The sequence below is a fragment of the Oryza sativa genome, chromosome 3 (assembly GCF_034140825.1).
Source record: "Oryza sativa Japonica Group chromosome 3, ASM3414082v1".
Classification (NCBI taxonomy): Eukaryota; Viridiplantae; Streptophyta; class Magnoliopsida; order Poales; family Poaceae; genus Oryza; species Oryza sativa.
The window spans coordinates 29,403,093-29,417,636 of record NC_089037.1 but is presented as its reverse complement, the minus strand read 5'-3'; the positions used below and the strand labels follow the sequence as shown (position 1 = coordinate 29,417,636).

General features: G+C 40.2%; 1 protein-coding gene across 1 annotated transcript; it reads left to right on the top strand.

Annotated features, from left to right (window-relative positions):
* The first annotated feature begins 2,527 nt into the window (after nt 1–2,527).
* LOC4333861 (outer envelope protein 64, chloroplastic) lies at nt 2,528–10,681 on the top strand. Its single transcript, XM_015772401.2, has 13 exons — nt 2,528–2,897; nt 4,623–4,775; nt 4,950–5,074; nt 5,657–5,782; nt 5,912–6,094; nt 6,202–6,340; nt 6,889–7,048; nt 7,847–7,981; nt 8,681–8,881; nt 9,366–9,493; nt 9,615–9,666; nt 10,033–10,102; nt 10,245–10,681. The coding sequence occupies exons 1-13, from the start codon at nt 2,692–2,694 to the stop codon at nt 10,325–10,327; spliced, it is 1,761 nt and encodes a 586-aa protein (XP_015627887.1). The 5' UTR covers nt 2,528–2,691; the 3' UTR covers nt 10,328–10,681.
* The last annotated feature ends 3,863 nt before the right edge of the window (nt 10,682–14,544 follow it).

Below are 14,544 nucleotides of genomic sequence, written 5' to 3'. Positions count from 1 at the left end.
ACAAGTATACCACTATCAACTTTTATTATGTATTTAAAAGCGAATGTGCAAGAGAAATGCACATTTTTATATTAAGATAGAATGTTTTAAGTACGTGTCGTCATGGCGGCAAAGCGGCCTTAGAGAAAGAATGCTAGGGATAATCTCACGGGATGGAAGAAAAGACAATCTAAACAAGGAAAGAGACGTATTAGGGCGTGAAGTCTATCACTGTTGTGTCGGTTCTCCTGACTGCGCACCAAAGAGCAACTTCTTTTGCAATCTTGTTGACGACGACCAGCCATGTAAGGGGTTGATTATTGTACGGGCCAATCATATTCAACGTTTGCTAGGTATAGAAAAAAAAACCTATGGTGAAAATCACATAGTTCTTCTACTTCATCTCTTCCAACCTCACAAAGGATTATATTACACATACGTGAATTGCTGGGGTTAATGGTTATAGCGAGTTAGAGATATGTCATTTGTTTTTTTCCCTTTGATTGTTTGGTAAGAGGGTGCACTCACTGGTACATATATGGTGCTTGTCTATAAATAATCACTATGGCAATGATACCAAATTAGATGAGCATGGCTATGTAGTAGGAACTCAAGCATTTTGCCTAAATAGAAACTGGAAAGAAGAAATGCATGTTAACTAGGTGGTTCATTTTTACTTAGTAAGTGAACTTTTGTAAAGTAAATTTCACCTAACCACGCGTATTATGGTCTAAGTTGCACAAAACTATAGGGATTTTCGTACGTTGCGGATAGTCCCATGTATTATGGTCATAATGTTTCATAAAACCACACTATTGATCATTTGAACTTTGATCTAATATACTTCTGTCAGGGTTACAGATAAGGCATATCATCTATCATACGACTTATAGAATATACCGATAAGGTATACCTTCACGTGTACGGATCGTTTTCGTATACGTCGTTAGGAATTTATCTCAAATTATGGAAAATATCTCTATGAGTTAAGTAATTGCCGGAGTCCTACTCGGAAGGGGTAAAGCCTTTTGTTATATCGTGCCAGTTTACATATCCCTAAGTCTTACTTGGGGTCAAGGTATCCCTAAGTCTTACTTAGGGTCAAGGTATTCCACGGTATAAAAGGGGCCCCTAGGGGGAGGTGAAGGGCATCGCATCTCATCATCCACATACCCACTAAAGTTTACGAAGCCAGAGTGCACAGAGCCAAGTCGCCGGGAGATCTCGTCGAATCCCTCGACTACGATCTCATCGGTACCATCTGTTTCGACTATTCTCTTTGTAATTTGTTCTCATCATCATCAATCTCATATAAACTGGACTAGGGCTATTACCTGATAAGGGGTCTGAATCAGTATAATCCTTGTCTTCTGTCTGCGTGATGTCGTACTACGTAGACCCTCGTTCCAACGTACCCCAATACTCAACTCATCCGGTCCACGAGTATCCCTCGTCAACAACTTCTGAGTTTTAGATTTATTATATCAAATTCATGAGTTTTTATTTATCCATCATAAAGATGTTATATCCATGCAAGTATAGCCTTTTTAAATTTTGATATAGAAGTATGTTAAATTGGTTAATGGTGTGGTCATGTGAAACTTTTGAGCAATAATATTCATGGCTATGAGTTACGTGCTAAAATCCCTTTTGTTTTGTACAACTTTGTCCATAACTGGTGGAGTTTTATAAAACCCACTCTAAAAAAAAACTTCAATGCTTGAAATGCACATTCACAATGTTTCCAGAAAATACATATATTTGAGTCGGTACGATTATTATGTAACACTTTTTGCGGCCAAGAAAAATAAATCCATTTAAGCTAAACAAAGAGAGAAGGAGATAAAGAGAATGAACTAAGAAACACCAAAAATATGTTAAAAAATACAATGGTTTGGATTGAAACCTAAATTGCCCTAATTTCTTAGACCCCTATACGATCGTTCATTCTGCATATAACCGAACCGTGTACTGCTTGCACATAGAAAATTATATAACAATAAACTGACGGTATTAAAAATACTGTCTACACCATTTTTCGCAGCCTTAGGTTTACGTTCAGTATTTTGTATTGCTTATATTTCAACGGCTTACGTACCTTAGACAAAAGCTTCTGAAGGGCAGATTTTGCTTTTTAATTCATTCTTAGGTTTTAGTGTACATTGCAAGCTGTAACAACTTTTCAATACATTATTTGCAACTTAGACACATACGTAAACACGATACAATACCGTCAAGTTCTCAATTTGTACCACCAGACAAAAATTATGTTTGCCCTGCAAAAAAAAAAACTCTAAAAAAGAGAGAGACAAATTCCTTTGATAACCCATTTGATAAAGGCTGTGTTTAGTTCAACGCAAAAGTTTAGATTTTGATTGAAATTAGAGATAATATCACTGAAAAATTATGTGTGTATGATAGGTTAATGTGATAGAAAAGGACTAAAAGTTTGGATTCAAACTTTAGATCTAAACACAGAAAAAGCTAGTTCCCTTTCATTTCATTTCCAAAGACGTATTTAAGTCCTCGAAGCCAGCAGCGAACCCCCGGTATTATCCAATCCTTCCGCCACGCCTCCGCCTCCGCCGCCGCCTCGCCGTCCGCCTCCGCGGCCGCCGCCGCCGCCTCGCGGCAAAACCCTAACCCTCGAACTCCCCCCCACCCCACTCGCCCCCGCGCGGAGCAGGCGAGCGGCTACCCCAACCCGACCCCATGGCGTCCTCGACGGCGGCCAACCTGTGGGTTCTGCTCGGCCTCGGCATCGCCGGGGTCCTCCTGGCGGCGAAGCGGCTGCGGCGGCCCGCGCGGCCCGACAACGGCGCGTTCATCGCCCGCCTCGAGCTCCTCCCCCCGCCGCAGCCGCCGCCCCCCCAGGCGCGACACCCACTCACGGGGCTCTGCTTCGCCATCGCCGACGCGTAAGCTCTCTCCGCGCTCCCCGACCTCGCTTGTGTTTTTTTTTTTGCGTGATTTGAAGTTGGTAGTCCCTGATTGGATTGGTTGGGAGCGTGCTAGCACCGGTTTAAGAGCGGTAATTTGATCAGTTTGATCATGCTATCAGGGTATCACTACTTCTCATTGGGGTATTGGTATCAGGTCAGTTAGGGAGGCACGAATTTACTCGAGATGGCACATTGGGTTTGCTGAATTATATCATCCTTTTGTTTACATATATGGAAAGCTTTCAAAACGCGAGTAGTTTGTAGCTAGGTGTGTTTGCATCACACTATTTTGGTCCAAAAGATGCAGAGTGGAGATGGTCTTACAGTTCATTATAACGCCCTTTAAATGAGATATATTCATGTATCACTTGCCAAATATTATTGGCTGACACTGAAATGGGAAACAATGCCATGTAATGTTTATTCGATTACTTAATGATCTACCATAGTATTACATTGCTTAGTAACTGTACCATGGTTTGTGGTAAGGTGAATTTATTATGCAAGAAGGCATAGCATCCTGTGGCCGCTTCGCCTTTGGCAAGGCAATGTATCATGCATGTATCTAAACTTACATGAATGTATCATTATTAGATACTTATACCTTTTATTCATGAAACCATCCGCTTTAAGTTTTGCATGACAAATGGTTGTTTCCTAAAGTTTAGCTTTGAAGTTGAGATTACAGTTTTTTAGCACGTGGACTATAATTTGCTTCAAGATGCTGATTACTTAACCATTCAAAGGAAACCAGAATAGTATTTTTTTCTATTGCCAAAGAATTCTTGAACTATCGTTGGAAGAGTATTGAAACCACCCATCTAAAGTATTTGCAGCTTTATGAATAGACACTATTGTGTATAAAAGGTACAAGGTGTTACAAATTTGAAATAATAAGATGTTCTATGCTTCATTGTGAAAATTTTTTTTTGAAAGCATTGTTGTGGGTGGGGGGGGGGGGGAATGTCAACCTTATCATTCATACAGTCATGAAGCTGTGATGCAAACTTATAAACACTATGGTTAATTATCTTGTTCTAAAATACCAGATAATATCATAGTTTTGAACTTTTAAGGATATGCTCTCATCTGGTTCAACTCAAAGCCAGACATTTTTTTGGAACCTTTTAGTTTTTAACCTACTTAAGGTGCATTTACAGTTCAGTGCATATTCTAACACTAAAACTGGAATAAGGTATTTTCTCTGGGTCAAGATACCACTACTTCTTCTGAAGTGAACTTAGTTCTCCTCTGAGGCTCTTATATCCTTATAAATTTAATAGATACTTGCTAATAGATACCAATCTGAACTTAATTATTTTAGGACCTGAAAATTGTATTGTGGGCATATCTGCTTCATGGAGAAAATGCTATTTTCTGCAACCCAACTACTGGCACAAATTTTAGGTTACACAAATTATCCAAATGGACATTTGATCCGCAGCAGCTATGTATGTATTTATCTAAAACTGTGCATGCCTGCATGACAATTCTTTTTTAGTGCCAAAAATGGCAAAGTGTGTTTCTTAAATTTGCGCACTATTGGCCACAAAATGCTGTTGCACCTTTTCATTTTTGTACTTAACTTGTTCCCAGCACTGTGAAGGGGCAGACCGGTATTATCAATTTGGTGTTAACATTCGTCGTGTACATCATTTTATTTATCCTTGACCTCAGATGTCTTGTTTTGATTATTTGCAGATTCCACGTAACTGGTTATATAACAAGTTTTGGCAGCTTAGAATGGGCAAAGACACATGATGCAGCAACACAAACATCTCTAGTCGTTTCATCTCTTGTAGATGGTGGTGCTATGTGTGTTGGAAAAACTGTTATTGATGAAATGGCATTTAGGTAAAACCATTTTTTCTTTCTGCATATGGGTTCACTAAACCCTTCCATGTTCTATTTCATTTTATGAAATATCACAAAAGCAGAAATGTTCTCTACATTTTATAAGATTAGTTTGCCATAATTCACTTGTCTAATGTGTGCTTACATCTTACTTATTGTGCAATACACGTGCAGTATCCATGGTGAGAATAAACATTTTGGCACACCAACAAATCCTGCTGCTCCAGATCGAGTACCTGGAGGATGTTCAAGTGGGTCAGCTGTTGCTGTTGCTGCTGGCATTGTAGATTTTTCCTTAGGTGAGCTGACTATTTTAATTCATTGTCTAGAGATTTATGCGTGCAACATGCTGTCCTTATTTGGGCAACATTTTGTTTAATGCCACTTTCTCCTCATCCTTTAGTATCAGAGCTTAGTATAAATCTGAATTTCCTGTACATTTGAATTACTTCACTAGTTGTTTATGTGTGGTAGTGATTATCTGGATTTCAGGATTGACAATTGACAATTGTCAGTTTTAGGGTTGATGTATGATTTTTTTTTTCAATCCATTTTCCTGGTTTACTATTATGTGCATCTCAAGAAAAGAAGTTGTTCTGATGTGACTGCCTTCCTTTACATTGCATCATTCTACCAAGTCTGATCCATCTGACTTCCCTCCATTAGATGTTAACCTTCATTGCGACTGTAGAGGATCCAAAACAATTCTATGTTTAGGGTCAGGCATTGACTTGAAATTTCTTTGGTGCCTGTCCATGATTTCACTGGTTTCCAAAATTAATACATCCTCTTTGTGACAGTTGTGGAACCATAAGGTCTTGTGTGCATGGGTCATATATACTTTAATAGATAAATAATGTGCTGAGAATGTGATTCTGCAGGTATTGATACCATTGGAGGAGTAAGGGTACCAGGTAGTTATTGTGGCGTCTTGGCATTCCGGCCTTCACATGCTGTTGTCCCCAACAATGGTGTTATTCCTGTCGCTCCTAGCCTGGATGCCATAGGTACCTTTGAAAATATATTTCTTTTAAAGAACAAAATATGTATTGACTTGTAATCTCTTCCAGAATCACTCTTAATTCAAATTTGTAAACTTGCCGTGCCCCATTTATTTTTAATTAATTTGTCTGTAGGTTGGTTTGCGAGGGATCCAAGTGTACTGCGTCGTGTTGGCCATCTCCTTCTGAGGCTACCCTACGCTGATATTCGACAACCCAGACATTTCTACATAGCAGATGATTGCTTTGAAATGTCAAAGGTGCATGCAAGAAGATTGACTCAGGTGGTGACGAAATCTGTGGAAAAGCTATTTGGGAGTATGTATCTCCTCTTTACACTTGTCATTCTTATTTTAAAATTCCCTTAGTTTTTGCTGGCCACCAACTTCCTCATGTTGATTTTTTTCCCTTGCGTATTACATTAGGACAAGTCCTGGGTCATGTTAATCTTGAAAATTATTTGGCTTCAAGAATACCCAGCCTGAGGAACAATTCAAATGGTCATGGTGACTCAAAGTTTTCTTCATTGCTAGCACTTTCTAGGGCTATGCAGTTTCTTCACAAGTATGCTCCTGCCCTACATGATCATGTTATTAAATAAATAAGTAACTACTGGTTACATATAAAATATGGTAGTATTAAATTTCCTCTGTGAGTTCTAGCCTGTATAGTTATTTATGTGGAAACTGATGATGTTCACAGGTTTATGAAACAATGATGTTAGTTGACTTGAACTACATACTTCCGTAGGTTGCTTGCATGTAGATTATTTCCCTCGTTGCTTGCATGTAGATTATTTCCCTCCTACATATCTATTTTCAGATCACGATAATTAATAATTGGAATAGCTGTTTTTTTTCCCTTAGCTACTGCAAGCTTTGGCATTTGCAAACAAAGAACACATTCCATGCTCTATTATGTGGTCTTACTTTGGCTTTGGCTTAGGTTTTCTAATTTTAGAAGTCATACTAGACAAACTCTGTTGTTTATATACATGGCTTGTTTTTTTTAATAATTAAACTGATAATTTTTCTCGTGTCTGTTTGTTCTATTTGGTGTATTCTATTTAACTCGTGCCAAAAAAATTAATAGTATCATGTTATTCGGTCCAGACATGAATTCAAAGATCAACATATGGAGTGGATAAACTCTGTTAAGCCTGCTGTTGATGCATGCATAGTTGGTAATTTGTCTGATGATGGTGAGTCAACTATCAATAACAGTCAAGATGCAAGGAAAGAAGTCCGTGCAGCTCTCGGTGCTCTTCTTAAGGTTGGTAAAGAATTGAGTTTGGGATGAACTGGAATTTAGCGAGATTTCAGTAGCGAGTACCTACATTGTCAGGAACTGCTTGTTTGATCTTCTGACTGATTTCTCAACACACTTAGTTGGCCATCACTGATAGTTTTGCTGGTTTTATTGGATAAATGTTATTGAAAAACATATTATTATTCCTCTGAACGATAGATGGAAAGCATATCTAATGCTTTTTAGGTTTTACAAATGTCATTTCCTTGAAATTTATGTTGTTTGAAAACAAGTGGATGAAATCTAGAATCAATTGAATATATGGACAAATTGAAATATTTAACATATTTCTGCAACCGTGAACTTGGATATGTTATTTTCATCAGTGATATTTCATGTTGCTCTTGTTTCCTTCGCTATATTATTGTTTTGAACCAATTACTTAGCAGTTAACACAATGTTGGGCCCAGTTACAAAGCTTCTTCTGGAAATGAAAATAGTGGTTCATTTACTTTTAGTACTGTACTGTTAGCCTGAAGTATACATTTGAGAACTTTCTTTGTGAAACAGAAAGGCTTAGAGTAAAAGTGTCTACCTGAGGATCCATGTTATGTGGTGATAGTTTTCCTGAACTGCTCTTGTTTCTGATTCATAATCTTTACATGCCATTGGATGTGCTGCGATAATCTTATTTGTTGGTATTGTACTGATTACTTATTTTATGATGCTATTTCGTTAACATGTCGTTGAATGTGCTGTGATAATCTTATTTAGTGTTATCATACTGTTAGTTTCTTTGTCATGATGTTTCTTAATCCACAGGATGATGGAATTCTGGTCATTCCAACTGTTCTGGGATGCCCCCCAAAACTAAATGCCAGGGAACTTTCATCTCAGGACTACAATGTTCAGACATCATGTCTTACATCTTTAGCTAGCATGTCAGGGTGTTGCCAGGTATGATAGTACAATTCATATGCTATTCAAAGGTTATGTTGCTAACATATAATCCTGTTCTTTCTTTTCCTCCAATGGAAGTTGTGCTGCTTAATTTTGCAACTCTTTGGATCCATTTGGCATTTTAGACGGGTGAAACTTTCATGGAAGTTAACAAACAACAACATAAACTCTACAAAATTTACATGCCTCTTAAAGTCAGCAATAGTATGCTTTTATTGGGCAACTTTAATTGCAATTTCGCTGGGCATCAATACAATCGAGTTTCTAAAGCTCTGCATGCAAGTTTCATCATTAGTACAAGGGCAGTTCCAACATAGCCAGTGAAGTGACTAGACTTGCAAAAATAATTTCGAAATTGCTGCAGCCTAAGGCACTAACATGGTTAAGACACATGAATAACACAGAATGATAGCATATGAATAAGTTAACATTGCTGATAGCTAACCATGAAAGTTGAAAATTGCTAGTTTTTATCTGACTTCAATTGATGATTTTGTGGTGATATTTCGCTCCTGATTCTGGAGGAGCAAACTCTCCGTGGTTATGTTTTGGCCTGAGATGGATACAGGCGAATGTTTGGGAGGGCATGAATCTGATAAGGCTAGCTTTAGCTTCATTGCACATGGACTTGCATGCTTTTCTGGTAAACCCTTATTGCATCTTAACTAATTCAACTATTTTGATGACCCTTTTCAGGTGACGGTTCCTCTGGGTACACATGATAAGTGTCCAGTTTCAGTTTCTTTGATTGCAAGGCATGGTGGTGATCGATTTTTATTGGACACCATTCAAACAATTTATGCTACCATCCAAGAGCAAGTTGACGCTCTAGCAAAGTCTAATGTCTCGAGTAAACAGGCGATGAGTGAAGAAGCTGCTGAAGCTGCTAAAGAGAAAGTCAGTTCCTTTCTTATTTTGATGATTTTTTTTTAGCATAGCTTTCGATTTTCTAACATCTGCTCAACACAGTTACTACTTTCCGTAGTAGCACTTAGCTTGCCATCTAGATGGAAATTGAAGAAAAAGGCTAATGATAATGCACTAGTCGATACATGCCAGTTTTTAGGTGTTACATCTTATAATTTGTCATGTTAAAGGAAAAGAGAAAAAAAGGTTGTCTAATAGTAATAACCTAGAAATCAGTATGTCAGAGTATACTCACTGGTACAGATCTAATAGTAATGTATACAGATCAGTACCAACCAGTAGGTCTAATAGTGCAGTAAAACTATTTGTAATGGCCCAAAATTATGTTCAAGTTGTTCTTTTGAACCACTGTTGAAGTAAAAAACAAAGCCACCATTATGGATTTATTACATTAATATCTTCCCTTTTTTGTGTCCTTACTGAGTTTTTCTTTCTGTTACTTGTTCCTTGACAGGGTAACATTGCATTTAAGGAGAAACAATGGCAAAAGGCAATAAATTTCTATACTGAAGCAATCAAATTAAATAATAAAGTGGCTACATACTACAGCAACAGAGCTGCTGCTTTTCTAGAGCTAGCTAGGTATGTTATTAACCTCTATGGCATCTTTTTTCTCAAAGATTACCTTGATGAGCTGGCTTCTGTAACTTATTTTTTTCGCGCATCAATTATTTCATGGTTTGTCTTTTCGGACCCCTTTCAGTTACCGCCAAGCTGAGGCAGATTGCACAAGTGCCATCGATATTGATCCAAAGGTTAGGATCTGCTTTCTTGGTTCAGACTTTTATACGCACATTCAGATTTGTATATATTATTCTACTATTAAGATGTTATTATTGATAATGAAACAAAAGGGGAAGTACAAGATATAGGACAATTCTTCCAATTCTTTTCTCGAAATGCTATATTTCCTACTTTATGATGAGCTGGTTCTGTCATTGAATCAACCATCCAAAGAATTTGGGCTGTTTCTGATTAATGCAGTGCTGTTTATAAGTTTTTTAGTAGGTGCTTTCACATCTAGTTGAGATTCTGATAAGTGTGATCCTTTTCGCAATTCATTGAGTAGTGTTTTATATACATTGATGTGAGAATTCACATCGATCTTTTTATTTTTTCAGATTGTAAAAGCTTATTTGAGGAGAGGCACTGCAAGGGAGATGCTGGGTTACTACAAGGAGGCTGTTGATGGTCCGTCTTACCTTTCTTCCTCTGTATACCTTACCAGTATTTCACAGTATTAACCATTAACAGGTCTCCCTTGGAATCTGCAAACTGTGTCCACTATTTTGTACAAGTTCTTATTGTGTATCCATTTTACTACAATTTGCAGATTTCAGCCACGCCCTTGTTCTAGAACCCATGAACAAGACAGCTGGTGTGGCCATCAATAGGTTAAAGAAGCTATTTCCGTAAATACTGGGCTGTTGGATTTTTTTTCTGCATAAAGATACTCAAGTTCTGCATGCCTGGGGGGTGAAAAAGAAGGTACCTGAGTGCCACCGATTGATGCTGCTATCCAAGTTCATAAGGTACTAACTACCGTTGCTACTGGCGATAGAACTGTCTATCATCTGTGTTTTCAATTAGTTGTTACCCCCCAAGTTTTGGAAAAGTGGAATCGAAAACAGAATTTTGGGAGTTGATCATAGTAAACAATGCCTTTAAATATGCTCTAGTGGTGTTCTTGGCCCACTTCCATGTATAATATCGGTTTTGGCAATTATTTGTTGAGGCACCCATATTTTTCCTGTTGAAAACTTTTTGCCATGATCACCTGTACGCTGTGCACATCTTTCCCACTCTGAACTGCAGCTTTCAGGGCTCGTACTGAACGGCTTCCTCCCGTGAGGTCACTCGCGGAGAGGCTGTTAGGCAGCCATGTGCTGACGCCCAATTGCTTAGCTGGCTAAACTAGTATATATTCAGCCGAACCTTTCGGACTTTTCTTTCGGTTTTGGTTGTTCGCGAGTTGCTGTCACTAGAACTTCCTGTGTTTGAAGATGTCTGCGTCAGTGATGTGTGCCTAATCTAGCGCCGGATTGCTTAAGCACGGGACCGTTCCTGTGCATGGACGTGCCACTGGGCCTGGGGCTATTTTCTGGCTCTAATAAATGGGTGCGATACATTGATTGCTCAAGTTAGGCTCAGGTTTGTTGGGTCAGTTCTGGATCCAGTACAGGATGACTAGTTTTTAGGCTAGGCAGGTCATTGGCTATCAGGCTATGTTTGTTCCAGTAGCAACCACCATGCCACTAACCAGTTAGGAGTAGCTCAGAAAGTATACTACTATACACCTTAAGATTCTCCAATCTCCTCGATGCAAACCTGGCCATTCAGATGCCATGATCTGTTCAAGAATTAGAGCCGGACCCAGTGCAGAATTTCACCACCCAGATCTTTGTTCTCTATATGACTCTATGACCTGTCTCAGGCAGTTTCAACAAGCGTGTGGTCAGGTGCATTAGTGCATAATAATTCCGGGACCAGGTGGTAATAAAAAATAGCAATGAATGGCGAGGAGAACAGCTGCTGGTTTGACCGGAACGGGGCGACACGGGCAAGGCTGCACGGCGGCGCCGGCGACGTGGCCGGCCGGAGCGGCTGATGCCGCCGAGTGCGTGTCCCCATCATTGCAAGTGAAAGTCAAGCCGGCCGGCCCCCAGCTGCACGGGGGAGCTCTCCCTTTGACCTGGCTTCCACTACAGCCTTCAGTGTGATCGTTCAACTCTAATCTAAACCGAATTTCGCGGTGCTGGAGATGGAAAAGTTTCAGGGAAAAGGTAAAACATCCATTCCCGATTCGTGATCCATCCCCATCTTGCGCACGAGCAGGTTAAGGATTAAAAAAGTCGACAGACACACTTCCACGGGTGCATGCATCGTTTTTTTTTGGGGGGGTAAATTCATCTGTTGCGAACGAAGCCAGAGACTTATCCCCATTTTAGGTCGCGTCGCGTTCTAACTGAATAATTTGATAGATTTTGGATAGAGAAAAGAAAAGGATGAATCAAATATTCTAAAGTTTGCATACCTTAGAAAAAGGCTATATAACCGCTGTTACAGACGAATATTTTTGAGAAATCCTACTTCTAAAAACGTGACAGGGATAATTCATATCTATGCCACGCCTAAAAGGAGACAACCCGAGGTTTTAGGACTTGTTTGGTTTAGTGCCGATTTTTATCCTACCAAATATTTTGGCAGTGCCAAAGGTTTTGGTGTTATCAAATTTGGTACTATATTAGCAAACATATAAATCGGTAGCAAATCAAACACTTTATATGGCACATTAAGTTTGTTTCCCCTTGTTCCCAACTCTCCTTCTCATTTTTCGCGCGCATGCTTTTCAAACTACTATTTTGGTGCGTTTTTTTGCAAAAAAGTTTCTATATGAAAGTTGTTTAAAAAGATCATATTGTTCTATTTTTGAAAAAAAAATAGTTAATACTTAATTAATCACATGCTAATAGATTGCTCCGTTTTCCATGCGGGGAGTTTGGTTCCCAACCATCCCAAACGAATACAGCTTAAAACTACCGAAGTTCCTAAAATTTTAATAGGGTGTAATTTGGCATCATTTCGAACAAAAGCCCTTGGTTTTCCAGGACGACCGCGTCGTGGCCTCGCGGAGACCGGAGGCCGCGGCGGCACGGCGAGAGAGAGGATCACGCGAGCCGCACCGCCGCCGCCGCCCGCCGACCCAGCCGCTTCGTTGCCACGCATCATGACGGCACGAGGCTAAACCAAAACAACAGCAACAGCAACAGATGCGTGTGCGTGTGTACTCCGCGGAGTGGAGTACGTACGTAAGGCTCCGCGGTGGCGGTTAGGTACGGCTCCTCTTTTCAGCGCTTTTTAGCTTTCAATCCGATCGATCCCCCCGGGCTCAGGCCGCAGACCGGGACCATTGCCGGCGAAACAGAATCGCGTGCCACGCCACACCACCACAGCTCAGACGTGGCGCGAGAGAATGACAACCGCGTGAGTGAACCACACCACCTGCTCATCCGCATCGCCAGCAACGACGGATCTGGTTCACTGATATCATGATGTGTCTATAGATATCATAGCATTCTAGTTATACTTATATTTATGTGTTATAATATAAGAATAAGCATTTTAACCATAGGTGCCAAAAATCGTCGGAATTACCTGATACCGATGCTAACATCGTAGATCCACCCTGATCGCCAGCAGCAGAGCAACCCATCGATGAACCGATCGATCTTGCATCTGCAATGTAACAGCCGACGCATCAATATTTTGCGTTGTTGGGTGGTTAGTGTACGTGTATGGTGTGCCATTTGACTAATGACTAGTATTTCCTGTCGATTAGGTTAGAGCGGCACTAATTAACAAGAGGGCTAAGCTAGCGATTGGGGTAGATCTTTTCATAATGCGAATTCTCCCCGTCTAATCTCTCCATCTCTACCCATGTGATGCGTGGTTGTATTATTCATCCGTGTACCCAGTAGGCTCCATGGGCCCTGTATTATTTTCGGGTCTACCACCTGCAGAGGGAGTCTCCATTATTATTATTACTTTTGTTATCGTTCTTCATGTGACAATCGATCGATCGATCCTGAACTGAACTTTCAAGAGAACCGATCCTGAACTCACTCCTCTTTGCGCATCAACTACCTGCTCTGCACTGCAAAGCTTTTCATTTTCCTCGGTGTGTGACTGACCATCGCCATTAAGCCTTGGAAGTTGCGTTGCAGCCTTGCAGGAGAGAAGAGAGATGAGTAGCAGGAAGGAGGACCATCTTGCGACAAGCTTCGCGTTGCTCGCTCGCTCGCTGGCTCGCTGCTGCGGTTGCCTTTCTGCTGCTAGATCTAAACAGCCTCATGTTTTGGGGGTGCATGCATGCAATGCGACCAGTGTCGATCACTCACTCGCTTGCTCACAAGCACCAGCGCATGCATGTGGTGCTGGGTTTTCTTTTGCTTTGCAGAGACCGGGGGACCCCAGATCAAATGCATTGCTGCTCCTGCCTGACTGCAACTTTTTTTTTTTGGGGGAAAGATTAACCAGATCAGAGATGAGTTGTAACGGTGGGAGCCGTGGGACAGACACGTATTGTGTTCATTTGGAGTGCTGCTATACGTACGATTATTTTTACGATGTTTATACGATGAAACGTTCTCTCTTAGCCCATGAGGGCTCTTGACTGCCGCGTGCGCATGCGCCGTGTGTTCGCGCCGTTATCGTACTAAGATCGTAAGAAAAAATCGTATGTACAGCAATTTCCGTTCATTTGGAGGGTTGGAAACCTCTCTCCTTCCTAAGTAAAATGGAATAACTAATTAACGCATGACTAACTAAGTATTAGCTTTATTTAAAAATAAATTAATATAGTTCTTTACAGCAACTTTTGTATATAAATTTTTTTAAAAACACACTGTTTAGCAGCTTGGAAAGTGTGCGCTTGAAAAACGAGCCATGTGAGGTTGGGAACCTTGAAGGAGGAACACAGTACGTGCCTGGCATTTGTAACGGGGGTTTGATTACTTCTCTCGTTGAAATCCCACATTTCCATAGCTTCTTATGCAATGTATTGACATTATATTTGTATACGGTGTATGGTACGGTAGTACAGTGCCATTCGTTATCAGATGGTTGACTAAGCT